The sequence below is a fragment of the Prorops nasuta genome, unplaced genomic scaffold (assembly GCF_024137725.1).
Source record: "Prorops nasuta isolate Cenicafe-Biocafe unplaced genomic scaffold, Cenicafe_Pnas_1.2 PNAS00019, whole genome shotgun sequence".
Taxonomy (NCBI): domain Eukaryota; kingdom Metazoa; phylum Arthropoda; class Insecta; order Hymenoptera; family Bethylidae; genus Prorops; species Prorops nasuta.
Window position 1 is genome coordinate 891883 of NW_027116816.1, and position 14336 is coordinate 906218.

General features: G+C 43.5%; 1 protein-coding gene across 2 annotated transcripts in view; it reads left to right on the top strand.

Annotated features, from left to right (window-relative positions):
- The first annotated feature begins 2761 nt into the window (after positions 1-2761).
- CARPA (Carbonic anhydrase-related protein A) overlaps positions 2762-14336 on the top strand; it is a 109700-nt gene continuing 98125 nt past the window's right edge. For both annotated transcript variants that reach the window (XM_066738729.1, XM_066738730.1), the window contains exon 1: positions 2762-3030. In XM_066738729.1, the coding sequence (XP_066594826.1) occupies positions 2970-3030 (61 nt within the window). In that variant the 5' untranslated portion in view covers positions 2762-2969. The remainder of the gene's footprint in view (positions 3031-14336) is intronic.

Sequence of the window (14336 nt, forward strand, 5' to 3'; positions counted from 1 at the left end):
AAATGAAGTTTTTATTTTGGTAAAAGGATGTTCGATATAGTTGAAATGGAATATGTTAGATGAAGATAGGTTTCGCTGAGAGGAAATTTCGTTAGCTAGTAGTTCAAGCAAGGTTGCATCGGAAGAGAATTTGCCAGTGGTATAAAAAGGGCAGTGGTGGATGGGGTAGGGGGTTGGACAGATTTCGCGCTTTGTGGGGGAAATCCTTAAAGCCCTAAGCTCCGTAGTGACGCCGGATCTCACGTAGCTGTAGAAAGGCGCGGCAGAATAAGCGTTGAACGATGGATGAATAGGAGCTTAACTCTGCGGCCTTGCGGTTCGTATCCGCGTTCGTTAATACTGATTTGAATGGTTAGTTCACCGGTTATCGTCAGCTATCTATGTTTTACCTTCCATCCTGCAGTCACTGTGCCTTGTAAAGTTCAACTTTCACAATTACACCGCAAAATTAAAGCTTTATTCACCACACAAATCTACCTACTTTCTTCCTTCTTATTGGATAATTTTCAAGTTTTACGGTAACACATGCATGTGTGTGTGTGTGTATATATATATATATATATATATCCATCTTATCTTATCTCGCACTACTCTCCCTCGATTGAATATTCAATCGTGATTCGTAGCTCCTCGAGATTGCCCTAAGCATAAAAGCTGAGGCGGTTTGACTAGAAACAGGAAATCGAATGTGGGAGAGGCATGATAGGAGTGCCTATAATATTAATTTGGAGAGTGGTTGCAATCGACGTTTTCTCTGCTTACGCATATAGCTACCCTTTATTTACAAATTATTCCATTACTTTATTGATTTTGTTTGCCATCAATCACTTTGCCATGCGAGTATGTGCACACGTATAAGCTGTGCAATTTTCAGATGAGGCGTATAAAGAGTACATTCGAGGAATTGGTTATTGGGAGTTTCGGGAGCGCTAAGGACTCGCAGCTTTCAACTCTTTTGGCGAAAATACATTCGAATAATATTATATTGTGCGAATGGTAGGCGCAAAACGTGTTGCGGAAGAAGAGTGGAAACAAAGAAGGAAGAGGAGTGAGTATGGCAAGAGCAGTAGTAATAATTAAGCTATGGGTAGACAATGGTAAATATAGCGGATTGCCGGGAGCCAGGCTCAAGGTAAGACAGGTTCATCGGTGCCTCGCTAATTTCGCACGAGCGGGGGTGCGCGTTCAATTTAACATTTGCAGCTTTCAATCCTTGTGGAAAAAGTGCCAAAAGTCCATGGCACACTGGAATAATATATATTATTGCGTAAAGTGAAAGCGTGGAACGAGTGGGGCGGAAGGAGAGAAGAAAAGGAGAACGAAAGTATAGAGCAAGGGCAGTGGTATTAGTAAAGGTATGAGTAGGCAAGGGCAAACAGTAGGCTGTCGGTACTCGGCAGGTTTAATGTAAGATAGGTTCGGTGCCTTTGCAATTCCTGTGCGTTATACTAATTTGGCGGGTGCGCGCTAACGACCTCTTTGAGGTCATAACTTTAGCCGCAAGCTCGTAGCGCGAGCGCGTGTTAGTAGCTACGTTTCTCACACGATACAGCATACAGCCAACGGCACAAATATCCTCTTCCCGTAGTGGGAGGGGTTTGTTCTGGCGCCCTCGTGGCTGGCACATCTCTCGTTCCTCATTCCTATACCCATTTCGCGTCTCTCTCTCTCTCTCTCTCTCTCTCTCTCTCCCTCTTTTCCCCACTTGGCATTCTCGGTAGTACTTTCCTCGTTGCATGGTGAAAACCGAGACGAGGAGCGAGGGGGGGGGGGGGGGGTGCAGGACGCGAGGCGCCGTGGCGCCAATTCCACTCTTCCCGTAGTCGACGCTGACTGTTCCTCCTTACCGCTTTCCAGAGCTTGGTTCAACTGCGAACTCTGTATAGGTGCCATGCCGTGCACGGCCCATGCGCAGCACTCTTCCCCGTCTCGTTCCCTTTCCCGCAAAATAGCGCGCGCGTAACACACGAAATCACTCTTGGTGGGGAGAGAAACGTGCTCCGCAAAATTCAGTCCCGCGAACCAACTGCCACCAACGAGTTGAGAGAGAGCCGGCAAACGGCCGAAGCTCAGTAAGCGGCGTGAGCCTAGTTCGGCAGGACGCGCGACTGTCGAACCATACGTAGCCAATGTTTTCCGGTGCATCCTTTTGATCGCGCGAATAACAACACACGACTACGGATTGACCGAGACGAATGCTATAGTTTGGTCACGACGCTTTGTCTTGGTTACACTGTTGGAGGAGAAATTTGTCATTTCCTCGAGAGAGAGAGAGAGAGAGAGACGACAAGCACATACCGATTGCACAGAGATTCGTTTTTGGACGATAAGCGTCCTTTACTGTTCGAGGGAGAAAGCATCGAAATTGTCGTCCGCCTCTTACTCGTCAGCCCGCGGCTCAGCTATCGTTCGACGACGACAGTTGAAAGAATCGAAAGAGTCGGCTAGACGAATCGGATATTCCTCCTGCTAGCTGACGTCATCAAGAACAAACAAGCAGGGATCAGGAGTATTATATCCCGAGGGTCAAACGGAAAAGCAGGGAGAGAGGGAGCTAGACTCTAGGGGGAGGTTAGAAGCTCTAAAAAGCCTAGGAGAATCCCCTCCCACAGTGCTCTTGACTGAGGGGAGAAAGTCTGGATCCGAGATCGGTTGGCGTTCCATCGTTCCTCTCCTCTCGATAATGCCCTTAATTCAATCAACGGTTCGTTAAAAGAAGAGGGAGGGGGTGGGGGTGGGGAGAGAGAGAAAGGAGAAAACATGCTAGGTAATTTGAAATTTTCCTCGGGCATCTGACCGGTTGTCAGGTTACTTGTTTTCCGGTATGATTGATGAACTGATGAGAGAGGAGGATTGGTAGCGTTGGTAGCATTGAACCTGAAGGAGGACGTGTACATGTGCGTGCGTGCGCGCGTGCATGTTTACTTTATCCAGTCCGCTCATCCAGAAGACAAGGAGGAGAAGCATCCATGATGACGTGCGTGCGTTCGCTGCTATTCTGCGTGCTTGCCGTCGTTCTGGCTGCTAATCGTGAGTATCCTGCGGAGTTTCTCCTTTTACTCGGCGAGCTTAAAGTCCCATTTCGTCCCGCAGATTTGTATTACTTTGAAAAAAAAGGAGCACGTCCGTAACGAGATGGCGCTATACAAGTTGGTATAGGGATCGCGTGATCCAAGCCATAGAGAAATTCAGAAAAGAAAAGTGCACATTGTGCTGCAATAATAATTAGTTGGTCGAGAAAGTGATATATTATTACGTGATTTATGTGTTGCTTTAATGTAAGCTACAATTTTCAGAATAAACTCTCTTCGCATACAAACTTTTCTATCAAATTACTCCTTCCACAACAGGCGGGGCTTATTTTTATCATTATTTGTTTTTTGAATGTACCAGGAGTATCCTACCTGTCTTATCGTGGAACCCCTGAATAAATTACGTTCGAATCTGTCGTTATCTCTCAAGATTATTTAATTATTAATATATCTTCTAGTTGGACGTATACGAGAGGTGTGCGGTTAGCGCGTACATATGCGACGCACGTATTTCGGTGCCATCTACGTTGCGCGAATCATAAAACCATGTATACTATATAATATATTATTATGTATAGAGAGGCAATGCACACACACACGCACACACACACATTTTGCGTTTGGCACATGCACATAGGTATAGGTAGAGTATAATTTTTCATAAGGGAAAGTTTGTCGTAACGAGGAGAGCTGAAATCCAGCGATCCCTCGATTGGTCGACGAGAGCGCACGCAGGCTTCGTTAAAAAGCTGGACGAAAGTTTAATCAGCGGTGAGCTAATTATTTTGGGATATTAAGAGACAGAGAGAAATGGGAAGGCGTGGAAGTTGAGCTCGATTATGGCAGTTACATGGTTCGTAGCGTTAGTGCATTAATAAGAAGTTAGAGGTTGGTCGAATGCAAAAACGAGACAGCCCCAGGATTAGTCTGATTCTTGCTCCGCTCGGAATGGCCGTATAACTCATGTCCAAACGTGCTTGATGAGCCACGATTTGGAACTGTATAGCCACTATTCGTCATCGTTCGCCATTCTAGCAAAATTATCCTGGCGAATGGCGATTCATTAACGATATCGTCGACTGCAACTTCCATAATTACGCCCTGTCCATATTTCTACACTCTCTGCATGCGTATATAAACAATTTCATTATTATCAATATTCGTCATTGGAAGGCCATCGTAGTCGTAGGGATATATGCGCGCGTGTAATTATCTAAAAATATGTACCCCCGAGCTGCTATATATGTAAACACTAGAGCCTAGTGGCGATTGCATGGTTGTTGTAAACATTTCTGGAAAATAAGCGGGGCACAAGCAGAATATCGTATGAAGCGCGTGTACAGGTGACGTATTATACAGTGGAATGAAAGCGCGCAACGTCAAAGTCTGGGAAACAGTGAAAATTGAGTTTGTTGATAAAACATTTATTTTAGGTAGTCGGGCCGATGACAGTGGCATGCAGGTTTCCAAGCCAGATGCCGGCATATTTTCGAGTTTCCTGCGAGCGAGTGAGCGATGAAACGTGCTCTAGCTCTGTCGAAAAGTAAACATCCTCGCCGCAATTCCCTATGGAAAGCTGCCCTAATGTCTCAAGTCCTGCCATTTCCTCCTTATTTTCGAAACAACCGATCGGAAATTTCGGAAAAATCCGCTGGCTTGCTCGAACGTGCCATATACCTATATACATGTACGTATATAGAAGCTGGACGCGTATTTGCCTATTGTGCCAGCCAATGATTTCATATCGATCTTTCTACTACAATTTCTTCGGATGAGAATCTAATTTAGTTTATGCGCGAGAATCGAGCGGTAATTTCCATATACCGTCTACACAATTTTCACGCTTATGACTTTGTCAAGTTCGCCTCAGCATGCACTCAAATTTTCCAAGTTCCATTTACTTAACAGCTCTATGCATTAGCGTCTCGATACTTGAATCTGCACGGCACACAAACCAATATAGGCGCCGGCATGTTTATGAAATCACGCTAGCTTCGACATCCTGTCGATAAACTATTACTACCATCCAATGTCTTTCCCTCTCGAGAAGCACTTATTCTTTCATAATTTGACAAATATTACGGTACACTGTAATTTATATATATATATATATATATATAATGTTCAACTCGAAATCTACTCGGTAAAATGCAATGTAACAGTTATATGCTTCGTCAATCGTAAAAAAAGACTAATAAAATGTTAACGAAGTTGACGCGTATCAAATTAATTGCTGAAACAAACAAGAGAGCACTTTAGAAGCGCACCGGCATTTTCCTTTGCTGCAAAAAGTGTGGAAATTAAGCTCTTGGAAAAAGGCTCTATATGTATATATTTCTTTATTATTCGCTACGTAATATCCTGAGCAGAAAAATCTTAGGGAACACTCTACGTTTTATAGCCATCTAATTTCGCTAAAAAATATAGGGCTTTCCTTGCCATAATTTTGCAAATCGTGGGCAGATCAGTCGAATAAATTAATTTTGTATAAATATTTTGACTGTAAATTAATCTAGTACGCCATGTACGTACGGAGAGAAATAAGTTTTAATTTATAGCAAAAATTACTATTTGTTTGTTAATTTTTCCTACACGTATAATAAAATGTGCTAATTTGTCTTGTAATAATTATTATTTTCAAAAACTCTTATATCTAAATATAGTGCTATTCATAAATGTATAGTAAATTTTCGCATAAATATAGTAAAATTTTCATTACTTTGAATAGTAACTGATACCATATTAAACTTTTACATATATATTCTCCTATTTTTACAGAATAAATACTATTACATTTTCATAATAATTTTTATAGCATTATAGTATAAAAAGCTATAATATAGCAAATACTACTATATCGTATATGATTTTCTACTCAGTTATTAATTGTGCATATAATAGTACTATACTAGTATATGAATATTTACTATAATCCTTTGTGTCCGAAAATGACTACATAAATATAGTATTTATTAATCTATATTATAGAGCAATCACAGTACTCTGTTTATTTTACTCCATGCATTATACTCGAGTGTCATTTATAGGTTAAAGTGAAAAATTATAGGATTATATTGATTTGCACATAAGGCACAGACGAGGTTTTATCTTCAGGCTCGTATGAAGCGCTTCGTATCGCGTTCTAGGAGAGGACCACATCGATTCTCTCCTCGCGTATATCGAGGACATCCTTATCAGGCCCTTAAAACAGAAATATCAAGTAAATTTCTACTCGGTACTGTTATTACGGTCCGACTTCCTTTCTTAACCGGATGTAAGTGCTCCGTACACGTGCAATACGATATGTATTTGCTCTCAGGAAGAATTAGCGAGAAGCTGCAGCAGAAGGAACGATTCAGGAAAAAAGTAAAAACTGAACAAAACACAAAAAGAAAAAAAAAAAAAAGAAAGAAGTTGATTAATTTTCAAATTTCAAGTGCGCGGCTAAGCCAAGCCCATAAAACCTTTATTAATTATGGAGAGCTCGGTGTACCTACATGTACAAGGAGGTTTATCATAATTGACCTGCGGTATTTGATAGACGAGCTATTACACCTTGTGGGTGTGGTCGAGAATAAAACTCTCCGATTGATGAAAAATCTGCACAAGTTTACTTTACAGTCTTATCCGATCAGTGACAATATATATATATATATATATATATATATATATATATAGACTTGATAAAATTTGACTCACCGGTCTCTCTCGCATTGTTATTAATTTGTCAAGCGTGTAATTCGATCGGTGAATCGAGGAAAACTACAGTGCTACGATTATACCATTGGCGAGCGTGAAATTACGGTTTGACAGGAATTTCTCTAGTGTGAATTCATCGCGGCATAATGATGTTTATATTCAGAATCGGTGGAGAACATTTAACGACTAATTAAATTTGTCGAGTGGCGATTAGTTTCTTGCGGTCCGCTATTAAATGCAGCTCGAAGGTAATCAAGGCCAGTGGCACTTGTTTAATTTAATGCTCATTAGTTGTTCATTAGTCCCGTTGGTACGGCAGCTCTGCGGCATAATAGGAATCAAGCGAAAGCGACGTTGGACTTTAATGACGTCCCATGGGGTGTGTGGGGGTGGTAGGAGGTTGTTGGCGGGACGTGCCCGGACAAACGCGCGAGGGAACGGCGCGAAGGGACGAGTATAACTGAAAAATTTGCAAGATGATCATGGGAAGCGCGAGCGTGCAAATGGGATAAATGCGAAAGTCGAGTAAAATGCGTGCACGAGTGTTTTAACGGCACGCGTGACTCGTGCGACACGTCGCCAATCAGCGTGATTGAAAGTTTGGTCTGCCGCCGAATAACAATTTACTCGAAATGACTGACAGCCATACTCGACGCCAGCGATAATGAGTCGGGACAAACGGACAAATCTCTCCTGTTTGCTCTAGTGCTCTCTCACCTACACACACCCACACATACCGACACACTGGCACCCACCACTCTACTTAACACCACAGAACTGTGCGGAAATTCATTTCGCTTTCGATATTCCCGCCAAATGTTATGCCAACGGCTCTGACAGCCGTCACTTTTTGCACCCCTGTGTTAAAATAGTACCCGGCGTATATAATTAATAGTATAAACGCTAGTGTTTTTCCCCGCACTCGTAAGCACACGGTGTCAGAAACGTTCCTAAAACCTTCCTCTGTAACGTTCCAACGTGTCAAATTGATTCCGGCAACGTTTCAGCGCCGCCCAGCACACTAGGCTACAGAGTCATGTGTGCCAGTGTCCGTGTTCTATACACACACACACACACACATATATATATATAGGTGAGTCCGTTCGCGCGCTATACGAACGTCACGGTTCGAATGGTTCCAATGTTTTCGTCTCGTCTCGAGGAATTTGACGAGTTCGCGGAAGTTGGCCGTTTCTTGAGCAGCGTCTCTGCGAAACGAGTCTCAGGCATTCGCTTGTAAACGGTGCGAGCGAGGGAGTCTTGAGGCGTTCCGATGAGACGCAACATAAGGGGCGTCTCTCCGAGGCGCTTAAAAGAGCTTGTTGCGTACGCGAGACACACGCTATAGATTATTTTCATCCGTTTCTCGTATTACCGCACAGGCTTCCTCGCGAATTATCATATTGAGCCGACTTGGGATAGCGCGGCGCGCGGCGGTAGACGTATATACATATATATATACAGCATAGTGGAGTAGAGCGAAGTAGAGTCAGCCGCGTACGCGCGCTGTCACCGTAGCGAATCATCGCGGAAATCGCGTGAATATTGCACGAAACGTGGCGTAAGACGTTTGAGAAACGATGACAAACCACGGATGAGGGGAGGGGGTGGATGCATTTGGTGACTGCGTACGTACGTTTCCCTGGTGAATGGCGCGGTGCGGTGCTGTATGGGCTTTATGCGAGAGAGAGAGCCAGCCGAGGGGGAGCTAACTAAGGCTGGAGAGGGTCTCGCTCGTGCCATCTCTCTCCCTGGGGCCTGAAATTTCGTCTGGCGGTCCTCCGACGTGGAAATCCAGCTGAGATTTACACTGAGCTGCGAGCGCGGTTAATAAAGTTTCGGCAGAAGCGCCGGTGAAAAAGTGTGCAGCAGCCTTAACTTTCCAGAGGCGCCCTCGAAACTCGCTCGGGCAAAATGATTCCTTCCCCATCTCAGCAGCGCGTTGCACCGAGTATCGCGTCCCGTTTCCTATAGCCTCTTCCTTCGCTCTCTCCTCCTCCTCCTCCTCCTTTCTTCTCTCACTCGCCAGAGCTTAGCTTTTTCCGCTGGCAATTTTAGCCTTCCGATCTTACCACAATCCCGTGTACTCGCGCCAAATCCCTCGAGGTATACCCAATGGAAGAAATTAAATCGACTGTTTACTTCTCTATTGTAGCCTGCAACTTCTCCAGAGTGCTCCTCTTGCAACTTGCGTATTCTTTCGCGAGAGCATGCCGATCGAATAACACTGCAACACTTTCCGTGTAACGAGGCCTCTGGCTATATCTTATAATCCTTTTATATATCTCACTCTATATATATATATGAAACTTGTGCGCCTCATAACTCTCCAATCACGATAGTTGCGATCAGCCTGGCGACCACATTTACTAAAGAGACCACGCGTTCAAAGCAATCTTCAGCCCCATCCTCCTCCCCTCACCTCCCGAACCAACTAACCACCGCAGTTTTTGCCGATTCTTACCACGCATCTCGCGTGTGCTTCGTTTAATATATATATATATATATATATATATATATATATATTAAAATACACCCTTTTGCCGCACAGTCAAATGGAAAGTACGATTGGAAAAATTGCGACACGCCTTTACACGGAGTATTATCCAAGGTTTTCCTGCTGGAAGCGAAAAGTTCAATTATTATATTGCGCTTTGCGCTACGGCTATCGCGATTCATGCATAGCACAGTGCCTCTGGATGTTTTCTCGTGGAGAATACAGTGTGCACGAGTGTAGAATCGCTGGGGGAGATAATGTCTTTTGTTTCCCGTGTCTCGAACAGTTGCAACAATTTCGTGGCACCGTGTCAGAAGTTATGACCTCGCTGAAGATGGTTTGTTTCGCAGCTTGAAAGCTCGAGACATGGCTGCGAGTACTTATATATATCGATGGAAGCCGATAAAAAGTGTCGATAGATGGACTGATCGACGCGGAGCAATTAAATCATTTCCGATGGTTAACGATCGATAATATCGCGTAGTATGGCCTGGGAAGCATTTTTCCCTTGGAATTTTCCAGTTTGGTTTGGCTTGGTTGGGAAAGTTGATCGTCGAGTTGGTTTGACAGGAAGCGGTCTCGGTAAAGAGTTGGAGAGAGAGAGAGAGAGAGAGAGAGAGAGAGAGGGTGGCGAAGGCGAGAAATCGGCCGAGAAGTCATCATCGGGTGGTTTCAGCCTGGAAGAAGGAAAGAAGAAAATTTCAAACTATCGCGAATGTAGACTTGCTATCGGTGGCAAGCAGACGGAAGTAGGTAGAGAGGCATCTAGACATTGGGCAAGTTGGCGCGATAGGAGATGGACCGGGGGGTTGAGGACGACAGGGAACGCGACACCTCCCATTGTTTTACCAACTTTTCGGCGGGAAAACTTCTTCAACGTCGTCGTCGTCGTCGTCGTCGTCGTAGTCGTCGTCGATCGGTATAGAATGCCAACGACAATACCTTTTAAGACTTACACATATATACATATATATATATCTCGCAGTGGCACTATTCCTATATCCCATCACACTTGCCAGCATCTTATTCTCACCTCACGCCCCGACCACTCCTCTATTGCTTTCCCATCACCTTCACCCCATATTTTCCATCAGTTTTCTTTCAACCGGAAAAATTATAGCGATGCTCCTGTAAATCATCGCGAGATTCAACCCGGTTGCTAACAAACCTTCGCGTATATTATCCTTGTAAAATTAACGGCACTTTCCAAGGAGTATAAACTCTAGTTAGTTTATACCTACTCTCGGCTAAAGTATAATCGTAGATTTTCAGTGAAAGTAGCGTAAGAAATATTGTGCCAGACGGGACGGTGCTAGAATTATACAAAACGGGGGCTTTATTTCTATATTCACTTATTTGCTTTGACCCAAATAAAAGGGAGAATCGTGAATAATGTAGCTTTACATCGGATATATTGTGATTTGAGAAATTTCCTTGGTCCATGTAGAATATAGTTGTGATAGAGGAGATTTGGTCGCCGTAAAAGAATTAATATCGGGAATGTTGGATGAGAGCGCGATGAGGCATGCATTGGAGCGTGCGAATACGTGCGTGCGTGCGTGTGTATGTGTGGGTGCGTTGGTAGGTGCGGGGGAATCGTCTTTGGGGCGCGGAGCTTAAACAGAAAGTAATAGAGGGGCTTGGATTGGAGCGGCAGTAAATCTCTGGCTGATCGCAGTCGAAGAGATTGGTGGTGGTTACTGGTCAGCAGCAGCCCTGGGGAGTGTGAGTGCAAAACTTGCGACTCTCCCTCTTTCGCTCTCTCGCTCTCCGGTCTCTCGTAGCGATATCCCGCATAGGAAGAGAAAAGCCGTGTGACAATAACAGCAAAAGACCATAACGCCGTAACGGCAATAAAAGATAAAGCCGCCCGGCCGGTACGCGTCTCTCAGCTGCCAACATGAAATGAGCTGGTAATAAAGCTGCTGCTGGGGAATTTGCAATGCCCTATGATGCATATAACTTGCCATTTGTTTCAATTTGCGCTGCTCGTGCTCGCTCCCTCAACTTTCCTTCACCGATTTCCTTCCGTTCAAATCTAGTCCTCGCTATTTTCCTTCTTATTCTTAGCCTCTCTCTCTTTCTCTCTCTCTCTCTCTTCTTACTTGTCACAACTTCGGAGCACACGCTGATATCGCATAACGTCTTCCCTAGCTACTACATATATATATATATATACGTACGTATGTATGCTCTCAGCCGCTTAACATCATGCGAATCGTCCCCTTTGACTCGCTTCCGCTCTTATTTCTCTTCCGACGCTCCTCCGTCTTATATATATTTGTATATATACCAAATACAGCAATTTCCATTTGGCATAGCAATAACAGCCAGAAATTCCCCCTCCCCCACTTTTCTCTACGCACAATCATCGCGAATCAACTCTAATGAAAAAATTTCTTCTCTCTGCAGCACACACAGCGAGTAATATATCAAAGTATTTTTCCTGTTTCTCAATCTTGCCAAATTCTTAAAAAATACATCCATCAGCGATTGCGCATACCGCGGCCTAAGTAATTAGCGATCATTCACTTTCCGAATATTAATTACACCGTAATAGGGGAGGGGGCTCTGTTTTGTACCATTAACTTTTAATTAAAAGTAAAAATTACCGTTGTGCTCGTCCGAGGTGCGAACAACGAGATTCGATGTGAAGTATATGAAAAGGAAATTAAATTACGTCCTACGTATGCTGATTCTTAATAAGAGGAATAACTAGCGCTCAACTAACGAGAAGCGGGGAGACATTAAGTTTTAGCCAAGATAATTATACACGATATTAGTATAGAGTAAGGCGAAAAGCACCTTTGTAATAATTAACTTTTGAGAGAAATGTGATTCCCTGTGAGAAGGTAAATTGAAGCGCGTTAAATCCATTGAAAATATATGTTAAACTATCGACTCTGGTCGATAGAATGGTGCATGGAAGACGGTGCCGCGGCGGCCCGAGATCGGTCGAAATAAATAGAGACTTGGATGGAGCTAGTTTATACTCGGGACGTGCGGGCGGCTGAGACAAAGTTAAGATTTTCTGTATTTTCAGGGGTCAAAGGCGAAGAATCGCAGTGTTAAATAACGATGCCCCAATCAGCGGTGTGATTGAATGAACCGCGAGTATCGAATATCGTCCGGATTGGTGAGGTTCGCGGTGGACCACGTTTGCTCGACGCATCCATTCCTCCCAGGCCATCCCACCCCCCGTCCATCCCAGTCCACCACCTCATCCTCGTTCCTCGTTCGATCTTTTCGGGGGATTTTATTTTGCCCCATTACCTCCATATCCGCGAACGAGCCGCTGCTGACGTCACGAGTTCCATCGAGTTGCACATTTTGCACTTTTCTCTACCCCTCGTCAACCGCCGACCCACTCCCTCCCCTCCCCCACCCTATCTCTCTCTCCCTCACCACTACTTCGCTCTTACTCACCCTCTCTTACACACCAAAGCTCCACGGTCCATTTGTACCAGCCTCCCTCACACCCTTGCAAAATAGCATTTATTTTCTACCTATTTCTCTGCTGGTTGTCCCATCTCGCCCTACAAATATCGCTGCTTTACACCACAGTTACTTTAATTTTGTAGTTTATTTTTTAATCCTTTGCCTCTTTGTCATTCCTTCCTTCCTTCCTTCCTTCCTTCCTTCGCTTATATAGCTGGAAATTTTCTTTCAACCAATTATACTTGACTCGATATAATACCCCTATTTATTATTCTCTCACCCACTTGCATACATATGTATGCAGTCTTTACCCTTCGAAGAACTTTGTAATTTTATTTCTGTCTCGCGTTGCATCACAAGTACTGCTTAACGCGATTGACGTCACAAAGAGCGAATAAAAATTTGTCCCCTAATATTCCATCTGAGAATCTTTTACTTGACAATTTACAATTGTTCTTGCTGCGCTACTGTAAAATCTTTCCCATTTTTTCACCCTAGCTGCATGATGTAACGTACAAGATTTACGAGGTAAAATTGAAAATTGTTCGGGATTTACGAAGTATAGAGAATCCGGATTTTGTAAAAGTTTTCACTTAATAAGTTGTATTTTTAGCAAAAAGTTAAAAGCAATTGGAGAATCATGAAAGCAGGTATTACTCTCCGTTTCGACGTGTTATCCATACGCATTGAAATTTCAGCAAATACATTGGAAATGTTTGGTTTAAAATATCGTGTCATCGCTGCAATGGCGAGCAAAACTTCTAATTCGTATTGCGGACCATCGAATGGCGAATCGCAGGTTTTCTTGCCAGTTTCGCTCCGCAGGCGAAAAAATTCCCAATGATTTATTTCGCGAGCAATGTATTTCTGTGAATATGCAAAAATACTATAAAGTTCAGTTTTAAACGTCTTCCTCTCTGCTGATCCTTGTCTCCAGTAGTATGAAAGTTGCAGGCTGTACTTAGGAATGCATTACTATCGGAGCTTTGTATATTCGTTAAGTTGCACAGCTAGGACAATTCCCCAAGATCTGTATTTACATCGCTTGCATTTAATTTGCATTTCAATCGTCCAATCATAAGTCTCTAGTGGCAAGTCGCAACTCTGACGTAATTTTCCTCTGATCGAGCTGCTTGCCAGGGATATTCCAGGGGAAAGACCAGTATTATCGAGCACTGCTCCTCTATTTTCTTCCCCACACCCTCTCTATCAATCGGAATAAAAAAAAAAAAAAAAAAAAAAAAAAAATGCAATTACTGCACAATACAGGAGAAAATCATTTTTTAAGTGGACGCATAAATTCTATCGAAAGGCTAATATTATCACCAATTGGATTAAATAAGGGAAAAGGAGAGAAGATCGAGGAATAACGTTGAATAGGGATTTTAAAATTGAGCGTAGTGCAGCAGTTATTTGTGACGTTTCCTATTGAGGGATAAGCAGAAAATAGTGACAGGTAGGAAAAAAAGGATCGGGTCGTTTGGTCACGTATAGAGCAGGCGAGAGTTGGTCGTTCAGCTTCAATCTAGTGGGGCGACTCTGCAGGGGGGAGGTACGAAGCGCACAGTGACGGTCAAAAATTTTTAGTGACAATGAGTAGGGGATTTTGTTGTGTGTGTGGGTAAGCAGCGAGAGAGAGAGAGAGAGAGATAGGAGGGGGAGGGGGTGCA